This window comes from Diuraphis noxia, unplaced genomic scaffold (assembly GCF_037042655.1).
Source record: "Diuraphis noxia isolate RWA-SAM2 unplaced genomic scaffold, SU_Dnox_SAM2 contig0003, whole genome shotgun sequence".
Lineage (NCBI taxonomy): Eukaryota > Metazoa > Arthropoda > Insecta > Hemiptera > Aphididae > Diuraphis > Diuraphis noxia.
In genome coordinates, this window is record NW_028301713.1 from 56,853,615 (window position 1) to 56,880,690 (window position 27,076).

The window sequence follows — 27,076 nt, forward strand, 5'->3', positions numbered from 1 at the left end:
TTGTGACACATGTTGTAATACATTTAAACATTATCTCAGGGTATAATGAAGAAATATATATGCATATAATACAAAAAAAGTAATATTATTGTTCCATGCAACACTAATATATTGTAATTTCTCAAATAAAATATTAAATGTTACATTTATTTTTCATTTTTACAATTTCTAAAAAGAATAGTTAAAATTGTATTCAATAAATTTGTTTTGCTTTTTAAATATTATATTTACAAATTTGAGTTTTAAAAAAATTTGGCTCAGCTGAAATGTTGCTTGACCGATTTTTACTTAACAGAAATACATAAATGTATAGTAATAATTAAATTATTCATAATTGTTTTTTTAATCATATTAAGAATTACATCACCTTTTGTTTCACTTAAAACTAAAACAAAAATTTTATTGTTACAAAATATGTCATTGTTGTGACATTACACTTGTCAAAAAGCACAAATATTTATTGTTTTATCTTATATAAAAGATATAATTTAGTCATGTTTTCAAACATTTATGCTTTATTTTTTACAACTGGGACTTAAATTAGGTCTAATTACAACACAAAGTCTAAAAAATAATAATAATAATAATAATAATAATCTTACTATAATTGTTTGCTTAAATGAAACCTATATGATTTAAAAGGGTTTAAGAAATAGTCATTTAATCAAAATTATATACAATATCCAACTTTATTTCTGAATTGTATGATATTTTAATTTTTCTATGTACTTTCATGTATATTACAAAATTCTGATTTGTGGTCGATTAAAAAAAAAAGTACAAAATAAAAATAATAAAAGTTGTGATCTATATAAAATGTTATATATATTTTATTGTGTTTAATGTGTCGATTATTGCACCTCAATTAATGTAATATGCATACAATGACGTATTAAACCATCGAGTCTGTGTTTAACATGGATAAAATATGACATAACTAACTGTTTCAAGTTGAAAAATATTTATTTTTTCCCTAACCCTGCCCAAATGCACGAACACCTTTAATGTACAATAAGGCGACAATATCTCCGGTTTAATAATAAAACAGTTAAACACACTTAACAGTTAAAAATTCTATACGTAATAAACACTACTAAATTAATGTGATGTTGCTATTTACAATAATTATTTTAAAAAAATGTTTTAAAAATTGAAAACTAAAATAAAAACATGTATATGTTATTTTATATCCTGTAGAAGCCCAAATGCCACTATTTTGTCTCCCATTCATTAAACATTACTCTACTGCATGGTGAAATAACATTTTAAACATTGAAAACATTAAAAATAAAATATTGTTATGAAAACCTATTTACAATCATTTTTACAAGAATTATAGAAAATTAAAACTTGTAATAATACAATTTTTTATAAATAACAAATTTGTTTTGAATGAGATATCATTGCACTTTTTAAACCAATTTATATGTTAGAAAAAGAAAAAAAGAAACCGTGTGGAAAGTAAAATTCTGATTTTATTTTTAACTAATTATTGTCTGATGAGTATTTTAAGACTCAAGGCGCCCTGTCATTTTCTGCTAAAATATACCTATAATATATTGTTTTAGTAAAGTTTACAATGTTATTTTTATGTAAACAACATAAGAAAGGCCTATTAGCAAAAGTTTGTTTCTATTTTAATTTTGTAAAGTATAAAAGAGTATAGGGAAATACAAGTGCCTTTCAAACAACAGACCTATATGTCAGGGACGGACTACTCTGGCTCACATTATTTGTACTGTCACGGTCGTTTTGTCCAGAAGTGTATGGAAGCTGGGTGTTAACAAACTACAAAAAATAAAAATAAAAAATAAAAAGAATCAGTAAAAAAAAATTTAAAACACAAAATTCCCGAAAGCGTGTCAACAATAAAGTAAAGCGGTCATGGAAATTGTGTTGCTAAAGGCGTAGCAACATTTAAAAACACGTTATATTTAAATTAAACAAACAAATAAATCAACCCCCAGGACGCCTTGAGAAATTATCCATGTGAATGAAAATATTGTGCAATATATTGTATAATGGTGAGGCCACCTGCGCCCTTCCATATAATGCAGACCAATAAAAATAAGCTATAGACACAATTTTCTCTATCCATCATTGTTTTTAAGTCTTAGTACAGCAAATATCATTATATTGTATAACATTCATAAATTATTATTAATTTAATAACGATTAAAAAGTGTACTTGTTATTAATGCACTATTAATACATTGTTATTATTAAAGGGTGCCAAAACTATATTCTACAGCAAGTTATCAAAAATACAGTGGAAAATATATCAAAACTGAATTTGTTTCTTACTAACAATAACAAATATTTTAACCATTTATTAATAATCAAAAGTAAATAGTATAAATCAATAACAATTTTTCTACAAGCTATGAAAAAGTATTGAAGTAAAAAACTTAAATATGAAAATGAAATCAAATATTTAGACTGTTCTGTTCAGTTATTGAAAATCATCTTACTGAAATAAAATTTAATTCTCAATAAGATATAATTTAAGCTAACTTAAACCTCTTGAAAATAATTCTGAATATTTACATGAAAAAAAAAAAAATGATATGTAGTTGTCATATATAAAAAATAAAAATGAAATAAAATTGGTCGATTAAAAAACCAAATATGAATTAAAATAAATAAATTTATATTAGAATAAGTTTAATATGTTTAATTAATGCCAAACATTAATCTAACCATATTTCTATACGTAAACCAACATTCATCTTATAATTAGATAAAATAATAAACATTGTTAGTTAAGTAGTATAAACAAATATATTATAAATAGAATTTTAACTAATTAACAAAAATTGATTATTTTGGTACTTTACTGTGGCACCCTTTAATAATTAACATGCGTAGCAACACACTCACGGTATTAGTAAAGCAAAATGAATACAAATAGCAACATCAAAGTTATTAATCATTCTATAGTGTTTAAGCAAAACAGGGTCATTGAATTAGGGTAATGAAAGATTTTTTTTTTTTTAATTTGAATATAATTTGAGTTGAGGAATAATGAATTATAAGTACTATTAAAACAATTCATAACTCAGTGATTAGAGTTAACTGTTAAATTATACAAATTAAAATAAAAAGTGTAAATTAAAAATCCCAAATATTTATATATCAGTAGTATCTTGTATGTTTTTTTTTTTTAAGAAAAACATAATTTAGAGAATAATATGTTAAAAACTAATTTGAACTTGTACAATAGATCATTTAGGTACGGTGTTTTTAATATAATTAAATGCAGATATTAAAATTTAATCAATGTAGATAAAAAAAAATCAGTGAAATTTCTATGTAACAGGCCGGATGAATGGGAGTTAAAAATTCTCATTGATTACAAAGGAATGAGAGGTGATAGGGCAGATGATGCTCAAGGCACCGAATCAGCCCCACTACTGACAGACGGTAGTGTACTCACTAATGAATGTGGCAGAACTGAAGTGGGTGGAGCTGACTGGGAGCTTGGTGGAGCTTGTTGTGAAGGGGGTGGTGGGGCTGACCCTGAGCCAGGCACATTATCATGTGCAGTAGTAGAATGTGCTTGTTGTACTGGTAAAGATCCTGTGCCAGCACCCGCATAATATCTAAATTAAAGAATTAATGATTAAATTTTTATTTCCATTTATTTATTCTTTAAGGAACACAAACCCTCCATTCATAGCGTCAGGATTAGCTGCTGCGGCAGCCGCTGCAGCTACAGCAGCTGCTGATGCGACACTTGCAACTCCTGCTTGATGTGGATAGGTAGTTGGAGCAGGAAAGTACTCTTTATTGACGCAATTACGAAGACATTCAGGTATTCGGCCTACAATTGCTCTGCGGATTTCACTGGCAGCCATTTCTCTAAGCTCTGTACAACTAGCGTCTGAATAAAATGCAGCATGTGGAGTGCACAGTAAATTTGGAGAATCTTTTAATGGCCCTGAAAAAATGATTTGATATATAAATTACAAATTATGACAACAAAAATGTATTTTAGTTGCATGTACCTTGAAGTACATTGAAAGGTTCATTTTCATGAACATCTAAGGCAGCCGCTCTAATACGTCCTTGTTTCAATGCTGTTGCAAGTGCATCGTCATCAACTAATCCGCCTCGAGCTGTGTTTACAAGAAAAGCCCCTAAACATAGGTTTAATTTTTAGTAACAATATGTTAAGATTCGTATAATATTTAATGTAAATTATCATCTACCTGGCCTCATTTGTTTAATGGTAAACTCGTTTATAAGGTGATGATTATGTTCATTCAGAGTACAATGCAACGATACACAATCAGATTGGAACAATAAATCCTATAAAACATATCATTAATATAATGAATAATTAATTTTCTAAAATGATATAAGTAAAATTTACTTGAAGTGTATAAACTCGAGTCAAGCCTAGAGACTTTTCAATTCCATCAGGTAAGTAAGGATCATAGAATATTACGTTAAAGCCAAAAGCTTTTGCTCTTAATGCAACTGCTGAGCCGATTCGACCTTTGATACAAAAACAAAAATTAATTAAAACGAAAAGAAATTTGTTTGAATTATAAATTACCTAAGCCAACAATTCCTAAAGTATCCCCTCGAATACGTGCACATCCTTGAGCAGCTTCTCGTACTTGTTCAGGCCCAGTAAATTTTTTTCCTTCCCTGACCATTTGAGCTAACCAATAGGTTCTACGGTAAAGATTCAAAATCAAACATAAAGTTGTGTCTGCCACTTCTTCTACTCCATAACCAGGTACATTACAAACTGCTATGCCTAGTTCACCAGCAGCCTTAAAAAAAATTAGATATTATATTCTTATAAAATATAATATTTTAAGTTAGCAACTAAATTAGATTATAAAATGTTACATACTTTGACATCGATATTATCAACTCCACTTCCTATTCGTACAATAATTCTGAGCGTTTTAAATTTTTCTAAATCTTCTTTTGTAAGAACAATGGTATGCCACATTAAGGCACCAACAGCTTCATTTAATACCTACAGTGAAAAACAACATATTAGAATCAGACAAAGTAATCAATAGACTTTTAATTATAAGTCACCTTTTCATGGATTTCAGAAGTGGATTGGGCATCACAAAATGCAACAGTAGCCACATCTTTCAGTATGGGCATTTCTATTGAACAATCTCTGCCATCTAACAAGGCGACCAACGGCCTTGTTTGTATAGGTCCATTGGTAATTGCTCCAGCACCAGATCCAGCACCTCTTATAGTTGTATCGATTCGTGTTCTTTTTGTTATCATTTTCCGTTTGTCCATTACTGGACTACCAACACGTTTGTTTAATCCTTGCGTTTTGACTGTTTGGGTTTCACAAGTGTGCCTAAAACGTCCAAATCATACCATTGATATGGGTAGGGGAACCTGCAACAATATAGAAAAAAACTTTTAATATTTTAACTTTACTATAAATAAAGTAAAAATAAAAATGAAGTTATAGTTTTCTTTCTTTAATTTATAAAAGATCACAAGGAAGGTTTCTTTTAATTTAGAAACTTTTTTAAGTCCTAAGTCCAAAGCGGGAAGCGAGAAAAAGTTACAAAACTTTGTTTGCCGATATCTGGACCATCTAAAAAGCTATAATATACTTAAAAGTTTGTTTTGAAAGCTTGTGAGATCCAAACCAAACTTAACTGGAAAAAATAAAAGTTTTCTTTTATTTCATGCAACGCAAAGGTGGACAAGAGGGCGAAATACGGCAAACGGTTGAACAACAATTTTATTACATAAACAGCACTCTTAGCTTAAGTTTATTTTTTTATACACAAAATCAATCTCTGAAAATATTATCGTAAACTACAGTTACTCGCATTCATTTTTACAATATGCAATATAATAAGAATAACATTATAACTGCCAATCAATTGATAAATAATATTTAACAGTATCGAAGACTTTTCAATTACTCAGCTTTAAAACCGTAATATTCTAATGAACAAAATGTGCATAAATAAACAACAAAACAACCATAGTATTACTAAGATTACTTAGTACAATTTTATACTAGAAATATAGATAAGTAGTTGTGTGTACGTACCTCACGCACGCTTTGATTTAAAAATATAGAGCATACCTGTTAAGTCAACGAGTCCTGTGCAAAAAGTCTACTTATCCATCAACTAATTTTTCCCTAATCGACACCATTATAATCCTAAAATTTTTAGCGATACCGAAAACATCAATTATATATTATATTATTTCCCCCTTTTATTGCCTTATGTGTGCGTTTCGAAGTTGGCTTACAATAAATCACTACGAATTACCATGGATTTAATCATGATTATTGTTTCAAGCATTCATTTTCCAAGAAAAACGTTCAGACGAGGAGAGAATTTAAGTGAACGGAGAATACTGTCTGCAAATAATGTATTTGTGGAGGAAACTGTTATATACAAACAAAACAGTCTGTAAAAAAGAAAAAAAACACACCATGGAAAAGCGTCATAAAAATAATTCCTTTCGGTCGAGACCGACACTTCTCGCTCCTTCTATCCACAACCGCACTACTCTATGTAGTCGAGGGAAAACTTATTTTTAAACTACTTAAAAAGCTTAAGAATGGCGTGGATTCGGAGCGAGGATATTACAAATAATATAAATTAGTTTCACCAACAAAGTTATACAAAACAAGCATCGGGGCAAGTTGTTTGGACAAAGCTCAATGGATCCCGAAAAGTTTCGGATGCGCGCGCGTGCAAGGGTAAAAGTTGATCGGAATGAACTTTGGCACAACTACCGTCGACGTCGCGAAGTTAACGGCAGGTTAACTTCGCCACCACCACCAATCCTCTCATCTTAGTAGTTAAAAGTTTACTTTTAGAGCTGAAAAAAAATAAATAAGAAAAGTAGGGGGGAACCAAATATGAAACAAAAGGCAGAGACCGTCAAACAAGACGACGAATTTTACAACAAAATGTGCAAAGGGAGTGAAGGGTAAGTGGGTGGTGGGCCGGGAATGAAAATAAGTTTAAATAAAGTGAGTGAGTCCGGTCTTAAATAAAACTTCCGAAGTTCGGCGGTGGCGGCCCTCGGAAAGTTTTACGCCTTTCTATATTTTATGAGCCTCTTATTACTGGCAAAACTTCTATCTGAAAAGTTAACTCATAACCCCTCGATCACCTCCGTCACCGCCTGACGACCAAACACAGCACACGCAGACCGGTGTTCGTCGTCGCAGACTTTGATATTAAATACAATTAAACCGACTTAAGGTTCGGACGGTGGAAAATCCTGAACAGAAGAAAATCGTTACAGGGAAAAGAAATTATAGCAATAAAACCGAACTCGTAAGCAGATGAACCACGATTCTTATTCTTTCGCTCTTTATCTTCAATTAAGGGTTCTACAGTAAGTCGCCACTATCGCTGTTCAAACAAACGTTTTAAAATTTCAATCATTTATCATCACATACATTTATTCTTACAAAAATTTCATTGTTGATAAAATAGGATTTATGTATTAAAATTTTTCTTTTTATTAAATTGTATATTTTATAATATAACTAGTATATTTAGATACGTTTTCATACAGTTTTCTTACTTAACTATTTTATTTTAATCTTAAACAGTTGTTACTACATTTATTGTATTATATATATATATATATGATAAATTATAATGAATAACGATCAATAATAATAATTGACCATCATTCAAACTTGGTAAGAAATTTAAAAAAAAATCTTGACTCCTTCAATAAACATGTAACCTCTCTGTTTTCATTAATATTTTATGAAGAATCACTTTCACAAGTACACTGATTTTTTTTATGTCAAAAAGCAACTGAATTAATAAATGTGTACAATAAAAAAGTACTTAAGAAAAATTAAAACTTTAACGTTTTACAGGTTGTAATAGGTACAAAAACAGTGACGAACAAAGTTTTTTTCTAATTAGGTAGACATATTATAAATGGCAAATTACCTAAAATGAATAAGCCGTTATTAATTCCTACACCAAATGTCCAAATGAACAATTAATATTTTACTAAACCATTTCGTCCTAATAGTTAACAGGTTCAACGAAGAAATTGATATAAGACGATCGAGAAAGCAAGACTCGAAAGATTTTAGTAACAACTTTCAATTGACCGAATAAATACACGTTGATACTCAAGTTGAGAATATGCCGTGGCTATACTTAAAATTAATGTTTAAGATAAGACGTAAACAGGAGTAATGTTGACAGTTTGTGAGTATGGTGTGGTGTGGCGGTGTGGGGGTGGGGGGTACTTCATTTTGTCGAGCTGAGGCGGGATATGTTATTGATGATTTTTTAACTATCGTGTTATTCTTTCTGTTCTTTAATTATCTATGTATTTGGTACCATTGATCGATTATTATATACGTCATATCTCATATGTCATTGTGAAAATATTTGTTCGAAGATCAAAATCCGCCAATAATCGATATAATTATCATTCAAGTTTACGCAAATAACTAATAGACTTCTTCTTTTTCAAATATTGAATATGAAAACTAATAAAAACGATGTCGCATCATGATTAGCACTGGTTAAAGCACGGTGTCACCTTATAATTATGAACAAACAATAAGCTCGACAATGTAAGTACGTTGGTTCGGCCCACGCAGTTAACAAAACAAACACGAAGGAAGTGAAGAAGAGCGATCAGGCTATGCGCAATGACATATTATCAATAAATAATAATGTACAACTATTATTATTATAATACTGCGTTTTTATAATATTTAGTTGACGGTAAACTGGGTTTGAGAAACTTTGACTGCGACGCGGGGTACGACGGAGTCATGTATGTCTATCGTTCGAGTTTGCGGATTATTTCGATTCTCGAACGCCCGATGATGCGGCGGGAGGCTAATTATGTCGATCATCAACTTTCCTTTATCGTCTTCGGTACATCAAAAGGAGAACAATTTACCGCCGAACATGCGCAATGGAAGTTTTATTATTATAATTGAGGGGAGAGGGGTGTCGCATGCGATGGCGAGACGTTTAGCCGGGTGAGAACGCAGCCCTTGCCTGCCGAACAAGCGACGGCGGTGGTGGCGGCGTCGTCGTCGTCACCGCCAACGATGACGACAAAGCAGTGTGTGCGAAAAGAGGAACGGCCGGCGCGGCCGGTAATAGTGCCATTGATTTTTCCCGAATATAGCTGCTGATATTGTGCTGCTCTTGCTCTGTTGTTACCCACTACTGCCACAAAATACGGAAGCAATGGCGGGGGGCGAACAAGTGGGCAAACGAGCGATACTGACACGGGTGGTGGTTTATACGGAGGGTAGCGGTGGTGGTCGGCGATGTTCCTAGCCACACCGCAACACCGAGTCGTAATGAAACACACGACTTTGGACTTAACCGCGCGTGCGATGACGACCAGACGACGACAGCAATAATAATAACAATAATAATAATAATAACGACTATGAGCCGCCCGTCGCCGCTTCGGCAAACCCGCTGGCGGACGGCGCAACGCGTCTTTTTAGACAAGGCGGCAACCGCTTTATGACTCCGTGATCATTATCATTTCCTACATTCATCCGTCGTCACCACTTATTTTCCTGTCTATATCGTTATGTTTATCGGATTATTAGAATTAATTAAAAATCAACGAAACTTTAATAATATTGTTGTTTTGAATTATATGCCTTCAACTCCACGAAAGAGGTTAGGTTATTAGACCTATTAAAGAGGGGGAGTAAATAACAACAATAGGTCTTATTATTTTTCTTTCCGTAGTATCTATTTTATAAACGTCTCACACCGTTCCGGTTAACTTTACGGCGGTCAAGTGCACGCGCACTGATTTTTTTTTGTTACAGATTTTTCATTTGTGTTAAAGAGGCTTACGTATCAGATTCTAAACAATTATTTCCATAGTAGATAGACAATACAACGATTTTTTTTTTGCCCACTCCATTTATTAAAAATTATTTCACCTTTACTACGAATGAGTCTCATGTAACGCTTGTTCATCGTGTTGTAGCAACCGATCTTTTTTTGTATGATGACAATTTATCGATACAAGAATACTTTCACTATCTTTACACTTCACTTCCTATTAAGCCCGATGATATTTAGGTAAATTTTATCAAACGAACCGTATTAAATCTCCTAGAATAGACAGTTTTTTGTATGCATTGTTTGATCGGTATAAAAAGTAAATATACCTAATTATTTAAAGATTTTCCAAAATAAGTAGGTAGATCAACATCAGAATATATTAAAATATGTTGTAATCATCCGTGAATTATCATACGAACGAGACTAAAATTCATCATTAATTGATCTACAATAGTTAATAGTCAATTAAATAGTTATACGTAGTATATGACTATATGAGTCTAATGATCATTAGACCACAAATATAATTTTTGAATATAGCATAACACATAAAATAATTTATATAATTATTTCAGAAAAAATTAAAGAGCTAAAATCACTTAGTTCAAATTATCATACGAACGAGACTTCATTCATCATACATTATTTTACTATTTTATGTATACGTTATGCTATAATTTAAACAAATAACGGTTTTAACTAATAAATTAAAAATAAAATTGTGTATTTTCATATCTTTTAAGTTAAAGTGAGTATCTAATCAAATTTTAAATTAAATCAAAAAAATAATAATACGAACGAGACATTATTCTCATCGATAAATGTTGAACAATAAGTTTCCACGAAAATACTAAAAAAATTGACGAAAAAAAGTTTCTGCCACACTAAAGCATACTTGTGATTATCAAATAAACGAACGGTTTTATGTTCTGTAAAATCAGAAATAATAAAATTGATTCATAAATCATATTATGTTACAAGTTAAGACATATTTATGACAATCAAAACTATTTCATGAAAAATGTTATATTAAATATATTTAATAATAATACTAATACATTAATATATATATTAATGCATTAGTAATACAATATAGAGCATTTATACATGAATAATTTAACAACTATGCAAACCAGCTAAAGCCAACTATTATAGCCCCGGTGTTACTTTTAATGAGTTGCTCTAATTAAAGGCCACAGTATAGAAGTGCCACTGTGCATAAAATAGAAATGAAACGATTAATAATTTACAATCCCAAATAAATAGCTTACCTACTTCTGATTTGTTAATTTATATTTTAGAATAAAATAAAGAAAAATTGTTGTTTTTTAAACTGTTAATGAAATAGAATTTGATTTTTAAAAATCGTAAAAACTTGTTACATAACAGTAATGAGCAGGCGTTGCTGATAATGTACGGCAGGTTATTAAAGCGAACAATTAAATTATATAGTTGCAATTGTTGGCATCACGAAGACATATCATGGATTCTTGCCATAACTATTATTATATTTTATGTATAATGTTTAGATACAAAAATAAAGTTTCGAATGCGTTTGTTAACAATTTAAACTGAACGGTTTTGGATTAGACATTATTTGATGTATATCCATGGAATGAATATATTTTTAAACGATTAAACCTCGAAAATGTAAAATAAATCATTAAAGAGTTAATGACAAATAATTATAAAGTGCATTTCATTTTAGAGTTAATTGATAATGATATCATTTAATAAGTACTTAATAAATATTGAGTACTCTACCTTTGACAACACAGTATATATATAATGCCATAGATGTATGATAAACTTAAAAAAAATTATAGACATAATTAATTATAGTTTGGAGATAAACAATTCATTCTTAGTGACCTATTTGGAATATAAGACAATTTTTAACGGGCGCAACTATTGGAGACATTTAAGTTCTATTATTGTTATAACTTTAGGGTTAAATTGATGAGGAGGCGGAAGTAGGTTAACGGTAGTTTTTGGGAAAAGTTTGCATTCGAGTATTTAACTACCAGGAAACTTGTCGAATGTCGGCCGTGTGGGTTTGAGAGGCAGGCAAACGCAACGGGCACGTATTGGTTTCAAAGGGGTGTTTAATATTACGATGCCGTCAAATAAGAGAGAGGGATAGGTGGTAGTCATCGTTGTCGACCAGTCAAAAATCGCACTATTTTCACCCTCTAACTCACCCTTTCTACTGTAACCCGATGTATCCTATTCCGGACACAACTGACCAAGCAAATCAATATGAGTTTGTTTTTGTTGTTTGTTGTGTTATATAATACTTATACACCACCTCTGCGATAACCTACCGTCAACGCCAAGCATGAACGCCACGCAACCACGACGACAATTTCTCGGCCCAACGGAAAAGCTTCGACGACAAAATCTGCTCTCCTTCTCCGTAAGAAAAATAAAGATTTAATTAAAATGGGCAACGGTTCGTTTAACAGCTGATAGTAACTTGCGGTCACTTATAATATACAAACTATACCTTAGATAACGCCGGAAAAAAGGTGAGACTTATTCACGGACTATACATAATAATCAAGCATAATATATTAATCACATATTTCTTTTATAATATACCTACAATTAAATTAATCTTCTAAATGAAAAAACCGATGTTGCATATCACATATCATAATAAATAATTATTGTATAACATACGCATCACACCATAGGAAATTATTATAATGAGTATTAAAATGGGCCGTTCACAATCTACGGCGGCTAACAATAATAACATTTATAAGATTTATCTGCAACATATGCATAATAAGTAAGCCACGAGGTACATATTATATATCCACGTGTATTACGCAGATTTTTTACTGCAATAACTTCGATTTCGAAAATCAATTGATCAACGATGATCGAACAACTAGATTTTAATTTATTTTAACATTTCCAGTGCGTTGATATATATATACTACACATACACATTGGATTCCAAGGAGTTCTTCTTTTACGCTAATGGTTAAGTTCTGGCGGGTGAAGCTTAATTTATGTTTAGAATTATGTTAACAACTTTCTAGGAAACAAAATCTACAGTTAGAGTTGAAGTTAAAGTAACTACCTAGAACTAAGTATTATGACAAATATTGAATATCTATAATTTATAAAATCGTAATAAAACATTATGAATGGAAAAGCGAAACGCTTTCTAAAATAAAATTAACATTAAAAAAGCAGTAGATACTTTGAATAATTGAAAACTGAAAATCCTAAAAAATGATTAAGAACACTGCAAAAAAAACGAATTATGATAACAATTCATTTCTTAATACCAATAAAATAAAATACTTATCTCGTTGTATTTACTTTAACTACATCGTATAAACCGTGTTAAGTATAAGCCATATCTTCAAATTGTAGTATTTTGCCAAAACCAGATTAGACACGTAAATATAAGAAGTAAAACACAGGCAATGTTAATAGTATATAGCAGGGTTGTTTAAAAATAAATAGTAAGTACAATAAAATCATTAACTATTGTCGTCACAAATAAAAAATTAAGACAAATAACTTCGAATACTAAAAAATTAAGTAACTACGTAAGTAAGAAACGGTTGAGTGTATCTGGTCTGTGGCATAGAGTGACAAAAAATAATAACGTTAAAAAAATATATATATCATTGAATCCGATAAATTTTATTTTATTGAACTGTGGCCTCCAAGGATAACCAAAAGTGGATCTACAAATCTGAAATGGAAAGTGGGTACATTTTTTTCAGTTAATATACATAGTGATTCTCTAAGAATGCTTTTCACTTCCCTATATTTTACCTCTTTGTATTAAGAATATTTGTCTTTAAAATGTTAATACAAAAAGAAGTACCTATATGTAATATATATCATGTCTATTAACAAATTATTTCTGAAGTGATCGGGCGCATTGGGAAATCGTACCTTTAAATATTAATATTCGTTGATTGTATGCGTTTACTATCCGTAGTTACAGATAATATTATATATTAAAATACAAACCACTAGACAAACCATCATATTATGTTCATAAAGAATTCAAGTTTAACCAAAGAAAGTAATCTACACACATCAATTTGCCGGGTAATTATCTGTTATTAAGTTAAGAAACAATACAAATCATTAGGAAACATATAGCAAGAAAAATAAAACTTAATCAGATACAAGCATATCAAATTAGTACAATATCTGAATATCACGCCACGAAAGATAAGAAAAGGAAGTTATGCAGAAATCCGTATTTTCAGGACACCAATGATCAAGTACGATTAATAATGATCATTAATATTTATTAGTTATTACTTATTACTATTAACTTGAAATAAAACTATAACAAAGAACTTATATCACTAGTATAAGGTCTACGAACTACAATGACACATTTTGTCAAGTGACATAATTGATAATGTAATAATAAATAGATAATGATAAATTCATATAAAAATATAAAATAAGACACGTTCATATTATATTCAAATTTGAAATTAAACGCGGAACTGCGTCATATTTTTTATGAGTATGCCGATAATAATAAAGAATACGGGGGAAATACTAAAATAATACCAATCTATTAACGGTTTGCGAGTATCGTAAAATAAGTACCCAATTAGATCGTTTACTGTTCTAATTTCTATATTACGGGTAAACAAAATAAATTTACTATATAAACATCACAATTTTTTTAATTCAACAATATCTATTAAAAATACAGAGAAAAAAAATTGGGCATTGTTTGCAAAATATTTTTGAAAATAAGGCACAATAAAAACAATTAAAGTAATAATAATGTTAATATGGTGGTTAAATTAGATTGGATTAGATAAATTTAAATTAAATAAATCGTCTAGATGTCATTCATGTCCAAGTTGATATAACCTTTACCTTAGTAAGTACTAGTTAGAAATAATATGTAAAGTATGATTTTGTGTGTTCCGGTATGCTAACTTTACATAGTAGACGGCAAGTTAAGCGTTGTAGCTATATAATATAATGCGATAACCATAAACATGATGCACGCGTCGCGTATTAACGATACCTGCTGCTCCGACCACTACTTTATCATTATCTTAATAATATTGTTATAATAAAAATAATGTACTGGTAACTAGTTTTTCCTTTGTTCGGCGATACGAATTGAGAATAGAGTGATTTTTTCTCTTTCTCTATCGAAAGCCAATAGTCTTCTTCCCCTACTTTTTTTTTTTCAACGACCGAATCGCCCCGGCAGAACCGTTATAATAAGACAATAACATTACGCACGGATATCGAATGTACGATGTAGTTATGAAGGAACGAGTGAGGGTGAAGAGAACAGGCAAACGTTGTTTGTCGATTTAACAGTATTGCCACTGTAGCGAACGACATTTTACTTCCGAGAATGGTTTTAAACATTAGGTACTATTTGCGAATGAGCAGGTGTGTGTGTATGTGGGGGGAGGGGTTCGTGCTGAATGGACATGTTTCAAACGAGACGACAACGTACGGTCTATTGGACAAAATCAGTTTATTTTATTTTTATACGAGTTTTTATACCATATATAATTATATATTTTTAACCATCAAAATATACATCAGGTCCACAAAGTTTTTAATTGCCTCGAAAATATTAATCTACGATGCAACAACTACAACTTTTACAACGATTTAATTAATTTTTTTTTTCAAATTAGCAATCGGTGCACTATCGTTAAATAAAGCCGCCAACATAAGGACTTGGATGTAACGCCGGCAATGGGGCCGTTTCCAACGCGTTAAATATTCATACAAGCACGCACAACCGGTTTATATATTTCTTTCTCATCTTCTCTGGTTAGGGTCAAGAGGCGCGCCGAGACCTTTTCCACTCCTTATTATCGAATCACCCGATCACCGTGTTTAATTCCGATTTCTATCGTCATATGTGTACTATGCAGTCATATTGTGGAGTTATTTTACCATTGTGTTAACCATTCGGGCAGTTAAAATAAAACGAGGCCTAATTTTTGGGTGAAAACGCGCACGCTTTCACCAGACAACGGTCGAGTGTTGATAAAGGAGCAGGTAGATTCTCGAATGTGAAAGTCAAATTTTGCAAATTATTTTCAACAATCCAACATACACATTCCTTATTTGTTTTATCCAACATTATAATAAAAAAAAAATGAATCAGTAATAAACTTATAACTAAAACATGGACTAACCAGTTTTAGCGTTCTTATAAAATATCATTATTATGATTATTTTTATCAAGGTATGTATTAATATTATACACATCTATCTATTATATAGAGTATTATACAGTAGTATACTCCATTATTCAATTATAAGCGACATGACCTTGTGATGTATATGTATTATATTTATTTTAAAGAATAATATAAACCAATTTCAATAGAATAAAATCAATATTATACATATATAATTCAAAAACGAGAGCAATCTTTAAAATTTTTTTTATAAAAATAGGCAAACAGTTAACACCTACGAGTAACTTTGAAAAACTAAGCGTTTGGCCAAAAGATGCAATAAATCACATATTAAATTCCAACATAATAAAATTTTATTGAGATTATTTCATGTGATCGTACAAGTTGGAAATAGAAAGTACCACTTATATAAAATATACGTTGTTATCTATAAACCAAATATGACTATAATAAGATTAGAACTTATTAGCCTATAACTCACATGTCGCTATTTTACGTAGTATGATACCTATTTAGAATTATTGGCTGTTGAAGATGTTATTAACAAAATAATATGAAGATATTAGAATACAAATAATAAATATTTGAGAATACAGAACATTTTTTTCTAAAAATCTGTTTTATTCTAACCGTTATCATTGATATATTTATTTTATATAAATAATAATAATAAATAAATTCAAAACATTTTTAACTTAGATAATTCAAACCTTTTAATTATCTTGAAACAAAGTAAATATAAAAAAAATCTTATTCAGCTAAAAACAAAAAAATCAACATTTTAAAATAAAAAATTTCTTAGTAATGGAACCATACTTAGGTATATAAAATAAGTCTTTTTAAATATTACAATTAATAATTAATTTAATAACAAACTTGTAGGAACAAAAAAAATATATTATAAAACTAAAGAAAATTGTCTTTTTTATAACAAACAATATTATCTCCAAAATGCAAATATGGAGTTACTTTTTATCACATATAGATTTATAAATCAGTCTGTGTTACATTATATCAGCCTTTATTATTTTATTGTTGCAATTCTTCTGCAGGTACATCGAACTCTGGCATTAGCCAAGGTTGATACGCATGATTAGAATCCATGGCCACACTTTCTTCCCCATTGTTGCACTGTTCACAACTGCACGGTGTACATGGTTGGTGATCACAGTATAATGGTGAGGGCATTGGTGGAGCATGTGGTTCAGTTGAATTTGACAAAGTATCTATGAAGTTTGGTGTAATGCAATTCTGATTAAAATTTGAAGATGGTTCCAATAATATAATTTGCTCGTTGAATGGATGAAAATTGCTTGATAAAATTGGTGGAGGTGTAGATATATACCATGGATGCATTACATTCTCATTATTTGTCAAGTTTAGCGGGGTCATAGGCATATCCGGATGTTGTTGATACTGATGGACATAAAAAGAGGGATGAAATATTTGTCCAGGAATGATACCATGAATTGGGCCATGAATAAAGCCTGGATACTGAGCTGGAATTTCACACTGTTCAGGACCTTGAATAATAAATTGGTTACAGTCAACTGTAGTTGAAGATACTTGATTAATTTGATAAGGATTCTCCATAAATTCTCTCATATCTTGTTCAACTGGTATTAATTTCAACTGATCATAATCCACAAATATTTTTTTAGCCAAATCTTTAACATATACTTCAACTGGTTCATTTTTTCCATAAATACGTTGAATATAACAATGATAACTCTCAGTGCCGATAAAAACCATACATTTGCTACCTTCTTTAAACTCCCAATTATTCCACCTGCCATAGAATTTTTCTTTTTTATTATTCAACCAAATATCATACTCTGTGTTTCTGTATAATTTAGGTGTCAAAGCTTTAGCCACTTTAAATGGGAATGGAGTAATACCATATTGTAGCAGCTCTTTCATATCTGTACATGTAGCTCTCTTTTCCAAACTAATTGGGTCGCTTGACCTTGAAGCTGGTAACTTTCTGTCAAATAACATTTCTTTTACAGCAAAATCTACATCAATTAGTTTAAAAACATTGTTGTAAAGCATCCCATATATAATTGCTTGACAAAATGAAACATTTATTACTGATTCTTTGACAAGTACTAAATCATAAGTCCCTTCATAATTGAGACATATATTTAAAGTTTTTACTGAATTTGGAGTTTCAATAATCAGAGGTATAAAAGGCTGTGAATCTACATAAAATGCAATACTAATGTTGTATATTTTAGCAGCAATACGCATATCCAACAATTCACCATCTAATTTTGAATCAGTAATTTTGTTTGTGTATTTGTCGACAGATAACTGAGTCATTTTAGAAAATTCTTTGGTTTGCAATGAAGAAAATTGTAAAAGTTGTTGTCGTACAACCATGTGACAACTTTGGGTCAGAAACACACATTGTGAAATACATCTAAATAAGCTATTACCATCTCTAGGTACTACATGTCTCATTAATCCAACTGATTCTAACAATTCATCAATTTTTGGTATCTGGATCCTTTTAGATTTGCTTCTATTTCTTACGGATAGAGTCAACATTTTGCAACCAATTCCTAAAAAAAAATACACAAAAATTTAAAAAAAAACATTTAAAAAGTAATATTAAACGCACTAAAAATTAATCATAGTTTTTCTTCTGTCTATTAAATATATGACAATTTCATTTAATTGTGCGTTCAATATTATAAATGTTTTTTTTTATCTTTTTGTATATTTATATATAAAATAATATCCAGTTTCATAATAAAAATATCATCAACTTCAAACTATCCATTTAATTTTTAGTGCGTTATTATGTTTAGTTTCAGTAAGTATCAACACAAAAAGTACAAACAATTACACTGATAACAATTAAATTAACTATTAAAATTAATTAAATCTATTACGAATCGTAATTTACGATAATATTTTCCGCCAATAAATTGATTTCTAACATGTGGTAATACATGATATTCCTATATACCTATTGATTTTTTTTGTAATAAACAGTTGTCATAGTTTGCAAATGTAAAGATAAAAAAAATGGTTTGTTTCTATCAATACACCTAAATTCTATACCTAATTATAATATTAGTAAGTATAAATGTACAATTGAATTGCATGACATATTTCTGACTTGCTTATTTACAAAAGATAAATTTTAAGATATTTACTAAATTATTTACAGTAAATAGTTCAATTGTTAAAGAGTAGACATAGAATTCCTAAAACAAAATTATTGGTATGAAAATGATATGTTATCATATAACATTTCCGAGATTAAATTTCCAACATTAAATACAAATTAAGTGCTATGAAATAATGATAATAGAACCAAACTATATTCAAATAGTCATTCATTTCTAACATATTATATTATAAAATGTAAATTCTACAATGAATTATAAAATGATGAATGAGTAATATGTTTATTAAGGTATCATAATACCCCTATACCTAGTAACAAATCTTTGATGTTTATTCAAATATATATTAATTAGCTACCACATCCATTGTAGGAGTACGCAATTCACATTGGCAAATTTTTTTTAAGTAGTTTTAAAGAAGCTTAATCTAAAAAAATTAAATTCTTCAACCATGAAATTCAAACAAATCGCCATGCCCTCAAAAGAGATGGATCACATGGGCGGGAAAATAATATGTAAGCACGTTGTATGCACACACGCTGAAGTTAGGATACCCAAAGAATAATAAAAATCATGGTATGACAGGAGGGGGTAGGTTTCTATTGATCGTTTATAAATAAATTAAAACTGAAACGTGACGTGTATGGCCGCTGAAATGTCACGTCACGAAATGTAGTGGGCTTACATAAGTGAACCGCGGTAAAGTTTGTACAACAAATAGGACGTCATCGGGAATACGTATTAAGTGGGTGAATATTTTTACAAAACACGATGAAGCAATTGCACTATTCATTATTGTGGCGGGAAACAAAAACATTGACGAGTAGGTAACATGACAACTGTTCGAAATGATGTATGTTATATTTATTTTATAGAGAAGTTATAGCAGAATTTAGTGTCATGATCAACAAAGTTGTTATTTTCTAGTTTAGGTTACCCCAAAATAATCACTGTTAAATATTTGTATTAAATTTTATATTAATTGTTAGTTGATCGAAAAGAACAAACAGTTAATTTGATAATACATTTTTACGAATCCTAATTTCTAATAATAATTTTGTAACACGCTGACGATACCTAACACGATTAAAACCCTTCCCCGATCGTAATCATGCGACACTGGATCAATAAACCGAACGCTCGTTAATATGCAACAAATGTGTCAAAAAAATAAAAATATAATACAACATAGTATTTATGACCGACGAAGACGGCAGCTGCTGGTAAACACGATTAACTGTTTTAAGTGTGTAGGTATTAACCACTATAGGCGGCAGCTGCTCCCCGCGTCCGCGTGCGTGTTTTGTTAACTCCCGGAGCGTTGTCGGGCGACTGCCGAGTGTCGGCTACAGACCAATGCTGCGACCAATCGCGAAACGAACGCGGCCGATGCATGCCGCATGGCCACACGCCGCCAAAACGGTCGTTTCGATGAGATTACCGATTTGTCGTCGCCCACCACCGCTGTTGTTTCGGTGAACGGCTGCGGTCTGCGATATTGCCGCCATGTGATTGTCAAGCAACGCGACTGGCCGGCCTCGTTATGGCCGTCGATTGCCGAACAACGGTGGCGCGACGGTACTCGTGCGTGCGTGCGCGTGTGCATTTAATAATATATTATGCGTGTGCTTATGTGTGCATTACACGTAAGTATTTGAATGCGTGCAAGTATAAGAACATATAATATATGATGTTATATTATTAATAAATTTGTGTGCGAGCTCGCGCCGTAATACACTTAACAGGTTAGTTTTACTGACGACTATGCAGCCGTCGCAGCTCAGGGCAATGAAATTGTTTTTTAACTGCATGCCCAAACAACCGATGCAATGATGAAGAAATCGAAGCGATGTCATGATATTGCTTTGTTAGCGTAAAGCGAATGATTTCACATGAAAAACCGAATTTCGTCGAAACGAGAACACACGAGGTGTATCCATTGATTTTGATTTCCAGAACATATTATTATTTAATTCGCGCTACCTTCAATAAATTATTATCGACAGAAAAATATCGCTGAAGTAATCGTTAATACCATTTCCAAACGATTATATTACTTGGTGGTTAATAACTGTTTTTCGAGATGTTCGTAATTTAGTTTTACCTTTCCCTAGATAACCAAACTTTTCAAGGTCGGTTAAAAAAAAAATCTACAATAAATATATCGATGTGCAGCAAAAATGTTTTGTGATGCAAATCGCCATTTTGTTAACAATATGGGTACCTAATTTTTAAAGTATGCCGTTACATTAATATTGACAGATGTTCCGTGAATAAGGGGGACAATGGTCTACTGAATTGTATGATTTGGGGAAAAACAGGAACAATATTATTCGATTCACATAGAAACGAACACAACCTACCTATAAGCTTTATTATGAAAATATCGATCAAAAATGGTATTATGGATGCAAAAAAATATTCATCACCAGCCAAACAAATACTAGAACCGCGTGTACAACACATCCAACATCAAAACATGATTATGTAGTATACCAAATAGGCAACAATAACATCGATAAAATATAACGATAGGTAGAAACAGAATTATCTTGTAACGACCATCAAAAGGTGTGTCCAATTGTTATGGTTTGAAATAAATAGAAATAAAACTCGCGTACTCGCGGTCAAAACGCGAAACGGCAATAATTGCCTTCCAACGACGACGGCGGTGCATGTTACCGTAAACGCATTTAATTCACCAATGGTAAACACAGTTAATGAACCGGAGATAGAGAGGGCACAAAGAATGAGAGAGAATAAGAGTCGAACGAAAAAAATCTGATGGATGAAATACTATTATTATACATGTTTTCAGTACACCTACTCAGACGGAGGTGTTGCGCATGCACGTTGCATATTACAATAATACGCGTGTATACATATTATAATATATTATACACAATAATGTAATCGTGAAAACCGTCGTGATTCGATTAAATGTGCGGTCCGTAGGCGAGAATTCCTCTCAGCGGCCGCGGCGGCGGCGGTCGGCGTTCCACGAGGAAACAACGACTGGCGGGCGGCGTGCACGCGTGGTGTGTCCCGGTGTGAACGACGCCGCGCAGGCACACACACGCGCACAGGTCGGTAACGCCGCGATCACGAAAGTGAATACCATACACTATTATACACTTCTACACTAGACAGGGGCGGCGGAGAAACGCGACCGCCGGTGAGAGGGCCGGTGGTGCGGCGGCAGCGGTGCGTGCGTGTTCTCTGGGTACGCGATGTTGAAGACGTGGGCCGCCGCCGAACGGATGACGGTTACGTCCAGCGAAGCCCCGCGCCCGCCCCTCCTCCACACCGGTCCGACAATCACGAAATCGAGTCGCGTCGTCGTGCCAGCCAGCCGTGCAGACCAGTTAAAACGCGCGCGCTCTTTTCGCATTGTCATCACCGTCGCCCTTCCATTTATGGTGCCTCAATTACCACCGCCGGTCGGCCGCCACCAATTGTGGTTATTACATATTACATCTATACGGTATTACAGTTTGCCTTGACGACGACCACTTTTAACAATCATTATCAAAATCTATGCAGCAATCGCACATAATAATAATAATGTCACGCGGTAGCTAATATCGTTATTGTGTTGTTGTTTATTACCACTGAGGGATGATGATTTCGTCCCTTTATAATAATAATTAGTAATATCAATAGTTTCCGGAAAAAAAAAAACAATTTTATTGGTGATAGACGACTACTGAGGTTTTATCGGATAGAACGACAAACGCGAGTATACGCAATGACATCATAGAATATCGAGGATGGCATCACGACTGAAATAACATGAATAATATTGTTATGCTATATCATAAATGTTACTGCGATAGCAGTGTTAAAAAAAATAATATAATATATATATCACCTATATAGATCGGTGTAATAAACAATAGTAATTTAATGTGTATAACTATAAACGTTAAATGTTTCAGAGCAGTGTAATCGGTTTGAAGGAAACACCGACGTAAGCAAATTTCCCTACTCCACACCCTTTACAGTCAGCATTAAGGATAATCGCGAAACGCTGTCGGGACGACTAAGCTTTTTTTTTTATTCATCAGCCGCGTGTACTTTTTATGTAACACATAACAATCTCCACACTTTATCATGTGTATATATATATATATATAAAAAATGTGCAAACCTTCGTAAAAAAATTACGTACAATAACAATTAATTATTATTACTGAACTAGTGATGTTTGAACAGCACTATCAGCGGTTTTTCAATTGAGAACGGATTATTATTATGATCAAAGACCAATTAATATTTACTAATAATGACGCGCCAACGATATACTAAGAATCACTGGAATTTATCAACACAAGTATTGTGATTTTCGAGGGAAAAATACGTCGCGTGGACGAGACTCGAAAACGCGTGATTTTCAGTCATCGTTATATATAGTATAATAAAAACAACGAGATGGGTAGGGGATGTTAATATTGTCCACACCATCGTATTTAAACGGATTAATAATATATTCAGAAATATATCACGTTCATAATGATATGCCCAAGATTAACGTCGATCACGTTGACCCGCCGCGAAATGGTCACATTTGAAATTACCTGCACGCCGTCGATTTTTAAGGTGTGCGAAAACATTGTACGCCGCCCAATTCCCACCAAAAATAAATCACATACCGGTTGCGGTTTATCGGAAGCACATGTGAAACACGACGACGTTGTCAATTACCAACAACAATAGTTGTAGAAGGTCAAGTGATTAAGTTCTGGATTGACGCGTCGAGACTTATCACAAACCACGAGCATAAACATATATATATATATATAGTACCTAATCGGAAGGTCGACTGATATAATTATGTGTATTGCAGAAAATATAACATTAAACGGTACTATGCACACCGCCGCACGATCACATCGTAAAAATCATAAAATATTTCGGATCGAACGTACCTGTCGTCGTCGTCGCTCCCCTACCACCCACAAACCATCGACGATCGTACAAACACCTTATCGGCCGAGACCCCCTCCCTCCCGAAAAACAATAAGTTTGTATTATTAATTTGTGCGCGAAATTTAGACAAGAGCAAATAAAATATCGTGGAAAACATCTCGGAGCACCGATTGACGGCGGGGAGGAGGTGGTGGAGGTTGGCCGATGCGATTAATATTTTTTTGCCCGTTCTCGTTTGGCCACACCGCGAGGCGGTGGACGAAAATACGCACACCGGCTAGAATATGCACCGCACTTCCACACATCGTTACACAACAACTGTCGCTAATCTGCAACGTTACGCCGTAGGAACGCGCAATAGGTACCCCGCAAGCAGGCGCGTGTAACTACAATCAAAACAAACGCGGAACACAACAATAACCAATAACAATATGACATTGAGACTTACCTTGTTGTTCGTCGATCACGTCGCTGATGCTGTTGTAACGGCGAGTTGTCGGCGACGATATTAGCCGTGCGAGCAGCGTCCGCGTTGTTGGCAGGCCGACGTCGACGATGATGATAACCACGCGCGCAAACACACACACTCACACTCGATCAAACACACACACGCACGCCAAGCGACGGGGACGCGTCGTCGTCGTCGTCGTGCACTAAAATAATGCACCGGATTCACGTTGGCGCGCGACCGCAATATCGTATCGTCGTTGTGAAATGGCGCGCACGAACTCGTCCAAGCATCGGATCGCGGGATCCGGTCGGCGAACGATGATAATAACACGATAATAAAAATAACAAACAATAGCGGATATTACCTTATTGTACGTATATTAAATTTTATCGTGTATTATAGCGCGCGTTGTGTGTAGCGGCGGCGGCGTCTTTTACCGGTACACACAAAAACTAAACGGCGTGCGTGGAGAATAAAAAAACGATCGAAATTTCGACGGGTGGCGGATGAACACGGACAGATCGTCGTACGCGGTACGCACTTGCGGAACAACAACGGTGGTCAGTCGTCGCGGTCGTAACGGATAGCAGTGTGGTGGTGTCGGCGGCGGCGGCGGCGGCGTCGGCGGCTACACAATCAGGTTATGTTGGCTAGACGGCGGCCGAAACTGTTGTGTGTGCGCGAGACAAACACAAACAGCCGCCGGAAAATGGCGGATAGTCATCGGTGAGCACCGATGACCGCGTTCGCGGGCCCGGCACGATCGTCGCGCTATCTGTTGTTTGATACAATTTTTCCCGCCTTACGCCAATGCGTTCAAAAACCAAAACATCGTTATTTATTATTATTATTGTCACTGTTTTTTCGAATATACACTTGGGGTAATGGGGTGGTCATTCTCATTTTTGAATTCATGATTAAGTTTATCTGAACATACGTCGTACGTCTTCATCAATTAAAAATCTATTTTGCCATAAGTCATACTTTGGATATACAAGTACATTTATTTAAAATTCAACACAGTGTAGATATTATAACTCAAGAAAGTACCCATCGGTATGAATATAAATTATTTTCATTATGGTTCAATGTCAATTACATGGCAGGGGGGATATAATTATGGTATAAACATACAATATTATACTGTATAAAATATGTTTTAAATGGACTTAAAATTTCGCTTTGTCCAACAGTACTCCCATAGCCTCATATTAGTTGAACATTGATTGGAAGATAAACAATATAGAAACAATTTTCCATTGAACAAAAATCCTTATAATAAAAACATTTTTGTAAACAGATAATATGTTACTACATTTTTTTATTCTTTATTAAAATTTGTTGCATAGACTTATAATTATTATATTGAAATATTATTAAATATTTATAGAATCAAACAAAATAAATTCTACTCATCAAGTTCTCTGCATACATAGAAGTTTTACCAAATAGATGATTCACTAGTGTTAGTTTTATTGAAAATATTTACTTATATTAATAATTATTCAAAATGTAGTTTACTTACGCAGCTCCAGGCTCTTCAAAGTCTCTTCATGATTTTGAAATCCATTTTTCTAAGTCTTCGAGGGGCAATATTTTGATATGATTGGCAATGTTGGCTAATCAATTTATGAAGTATAAAAATGTATAAATAAATATAAAGAATTGAAAAATTATCATTAATAAGATTTATACCTTATTTGTGCTCAATAAATACAGGGTACGGCAAAAAACCCACCCGTTTTTCAAATAGCTGTTACAAATGAACAAACAGATACAGAAAAAATTATTTTATTTTTGAATTATAAACACTATACCATTTTTAGTATGGGTGCATCTGAAGCATTCCTGTGCAAGATTCTTCTTACACTTCTTTCAGAAAGTCCCATGGGAGCTGTATGTTTAACTGCTGAATACTTTAGAAATAGCTAGATGCAAACTCACACGTGTCATTTTAAATCGCAGAACCACCAATGCAAATATAATCTTCTACGATAAATAAGCCTACTACCATAGTTGTACTACAGCACAATCTCAAAATATGAAATTTTTTTTTGCCGGTTCTTCGGTTCTTGTATTTAATTATTTATTATTTATACCAAATTAAAACAACATTTTACTAAAAACAATAAAAACATTATATAAATTTTTTTTAAATATATATTTATTTAAAGAATATTAAATAGATTTACATTTGCTTAAAAATAGTAAATAAACCAAAATTATAACAACATTTAGTTATGTTTCATATTTAGTTAGGTATTTATATTTATTTATAAACACATGAAATGACAAATTCATTAATTATTTCTGGTCAAGATGTTCTAAAAATAGTTGGCTTAATAATATATTGTTTGATATTAAAAATTAAAATTATATAATTTAATTAAATAATCAACAGTAGAAGTGTTGATCTTAGAAACAACTAGCTTATTTTTTAAGTATATTGAATTTATTACAATACATATTACATAGATACATAAGTTATAAGAAATTTGTCTTGAAGAAATTAGTAACTAAGCAAGATAGGTC

General features: G+C 32.3%; 2 protein-coding genes across 2 annotated transcripts; both read right to left on the minus strand.

Annotated features, from left to right (window-relative positions):
* Window positions 1–85: 85 nt before the first annotated feature.
* Window positions 86–24,751, minus strand: CtBP (C-terminal binding protein). Its single transcript, XM_015514441.2, has 10 exons — window positions 24,542–24,751; window positions 5,062–5,385; window positions 4,868–4,996; window positions 4,562–4,784; window positions 4,376–4,500; window positions 4,212–4,311; window positions 4,008–4,139; window positions 3,667–3,940; window positions 3,437–3,602; window positions 86–1,788 (listed from the first exon to the last, which is right to left on the minus strand). The coding sequence occupies exons 2-10, from the start codon at window positions 5,278–5,280 to the stop codon at window positions 1,684–1,686; spliced, it is 1,473 nt and encodes a 490-aa protein (XP_015369927.1). The 5' UTR covers window positions 5,281–5,385; window positions 24,542–24,751; the 3' UTR covers window positions 86–1,683.
* LOC149057578 (UDP-N-acetylglucosamine transferase subunit ALG13-like) lies at window positions 16,358–24,676 on the minus strand. Its single transcript, XM_015514440.2, has 2 exons — window positions 24,542–24,676; window positions 16,358–18,591 (listed from the first exon to the last, which is right to left on the minus strand). Exon 2 carries the CDS (start codon window positions 18,575–18,577, stop codon window positions 17,057–17,059), a length of 1,521 nt encoding a protein of 506 aa, XP_015369926.2. The 5' UTR covers window positions 18,578–18,591; window positions 24,542–24,676; the 3' UTR covers window positions 16,358–17,056.
* Window positions 24,752–27,076: the final 2,325 nt, after the last annotated feature.

What these genes read in the sequence shown, in the direction of transcription:
- CtBP (XM_015514441.2), bottom strand. Translation starts at nt 5,280, where the DNA reads ATGGACAAACGGAAAATGATAACAAAAAGAACACGAATCGATACAACT. An exon ending in TTTAGGAATTGTTGGCTTAG is followed by an intron (nt 4,501 to 4,561) that starts GTAATTTATAAT and finishes TTTGTATCAAAG; the next exon opens with GTCGAATCGGCTCAGCAGTT. An exon ending in CTCGAGTTTATACACTTCAA is followed by an intron (nt 4,312 to 4,375) that starts GTAAATTTTACT and finishes TATGTTTTATAG; the next exon opens with GATTTATTGTTCCAATCTGA.
- LOC149057578 (XM_015514440.2), bottom strand. Translation starts at nt 18,577, where the DNA reads ATGTTGACTCTATCCGTAAGAAATAGAAGCAAATCTAAAAGGATCCAG.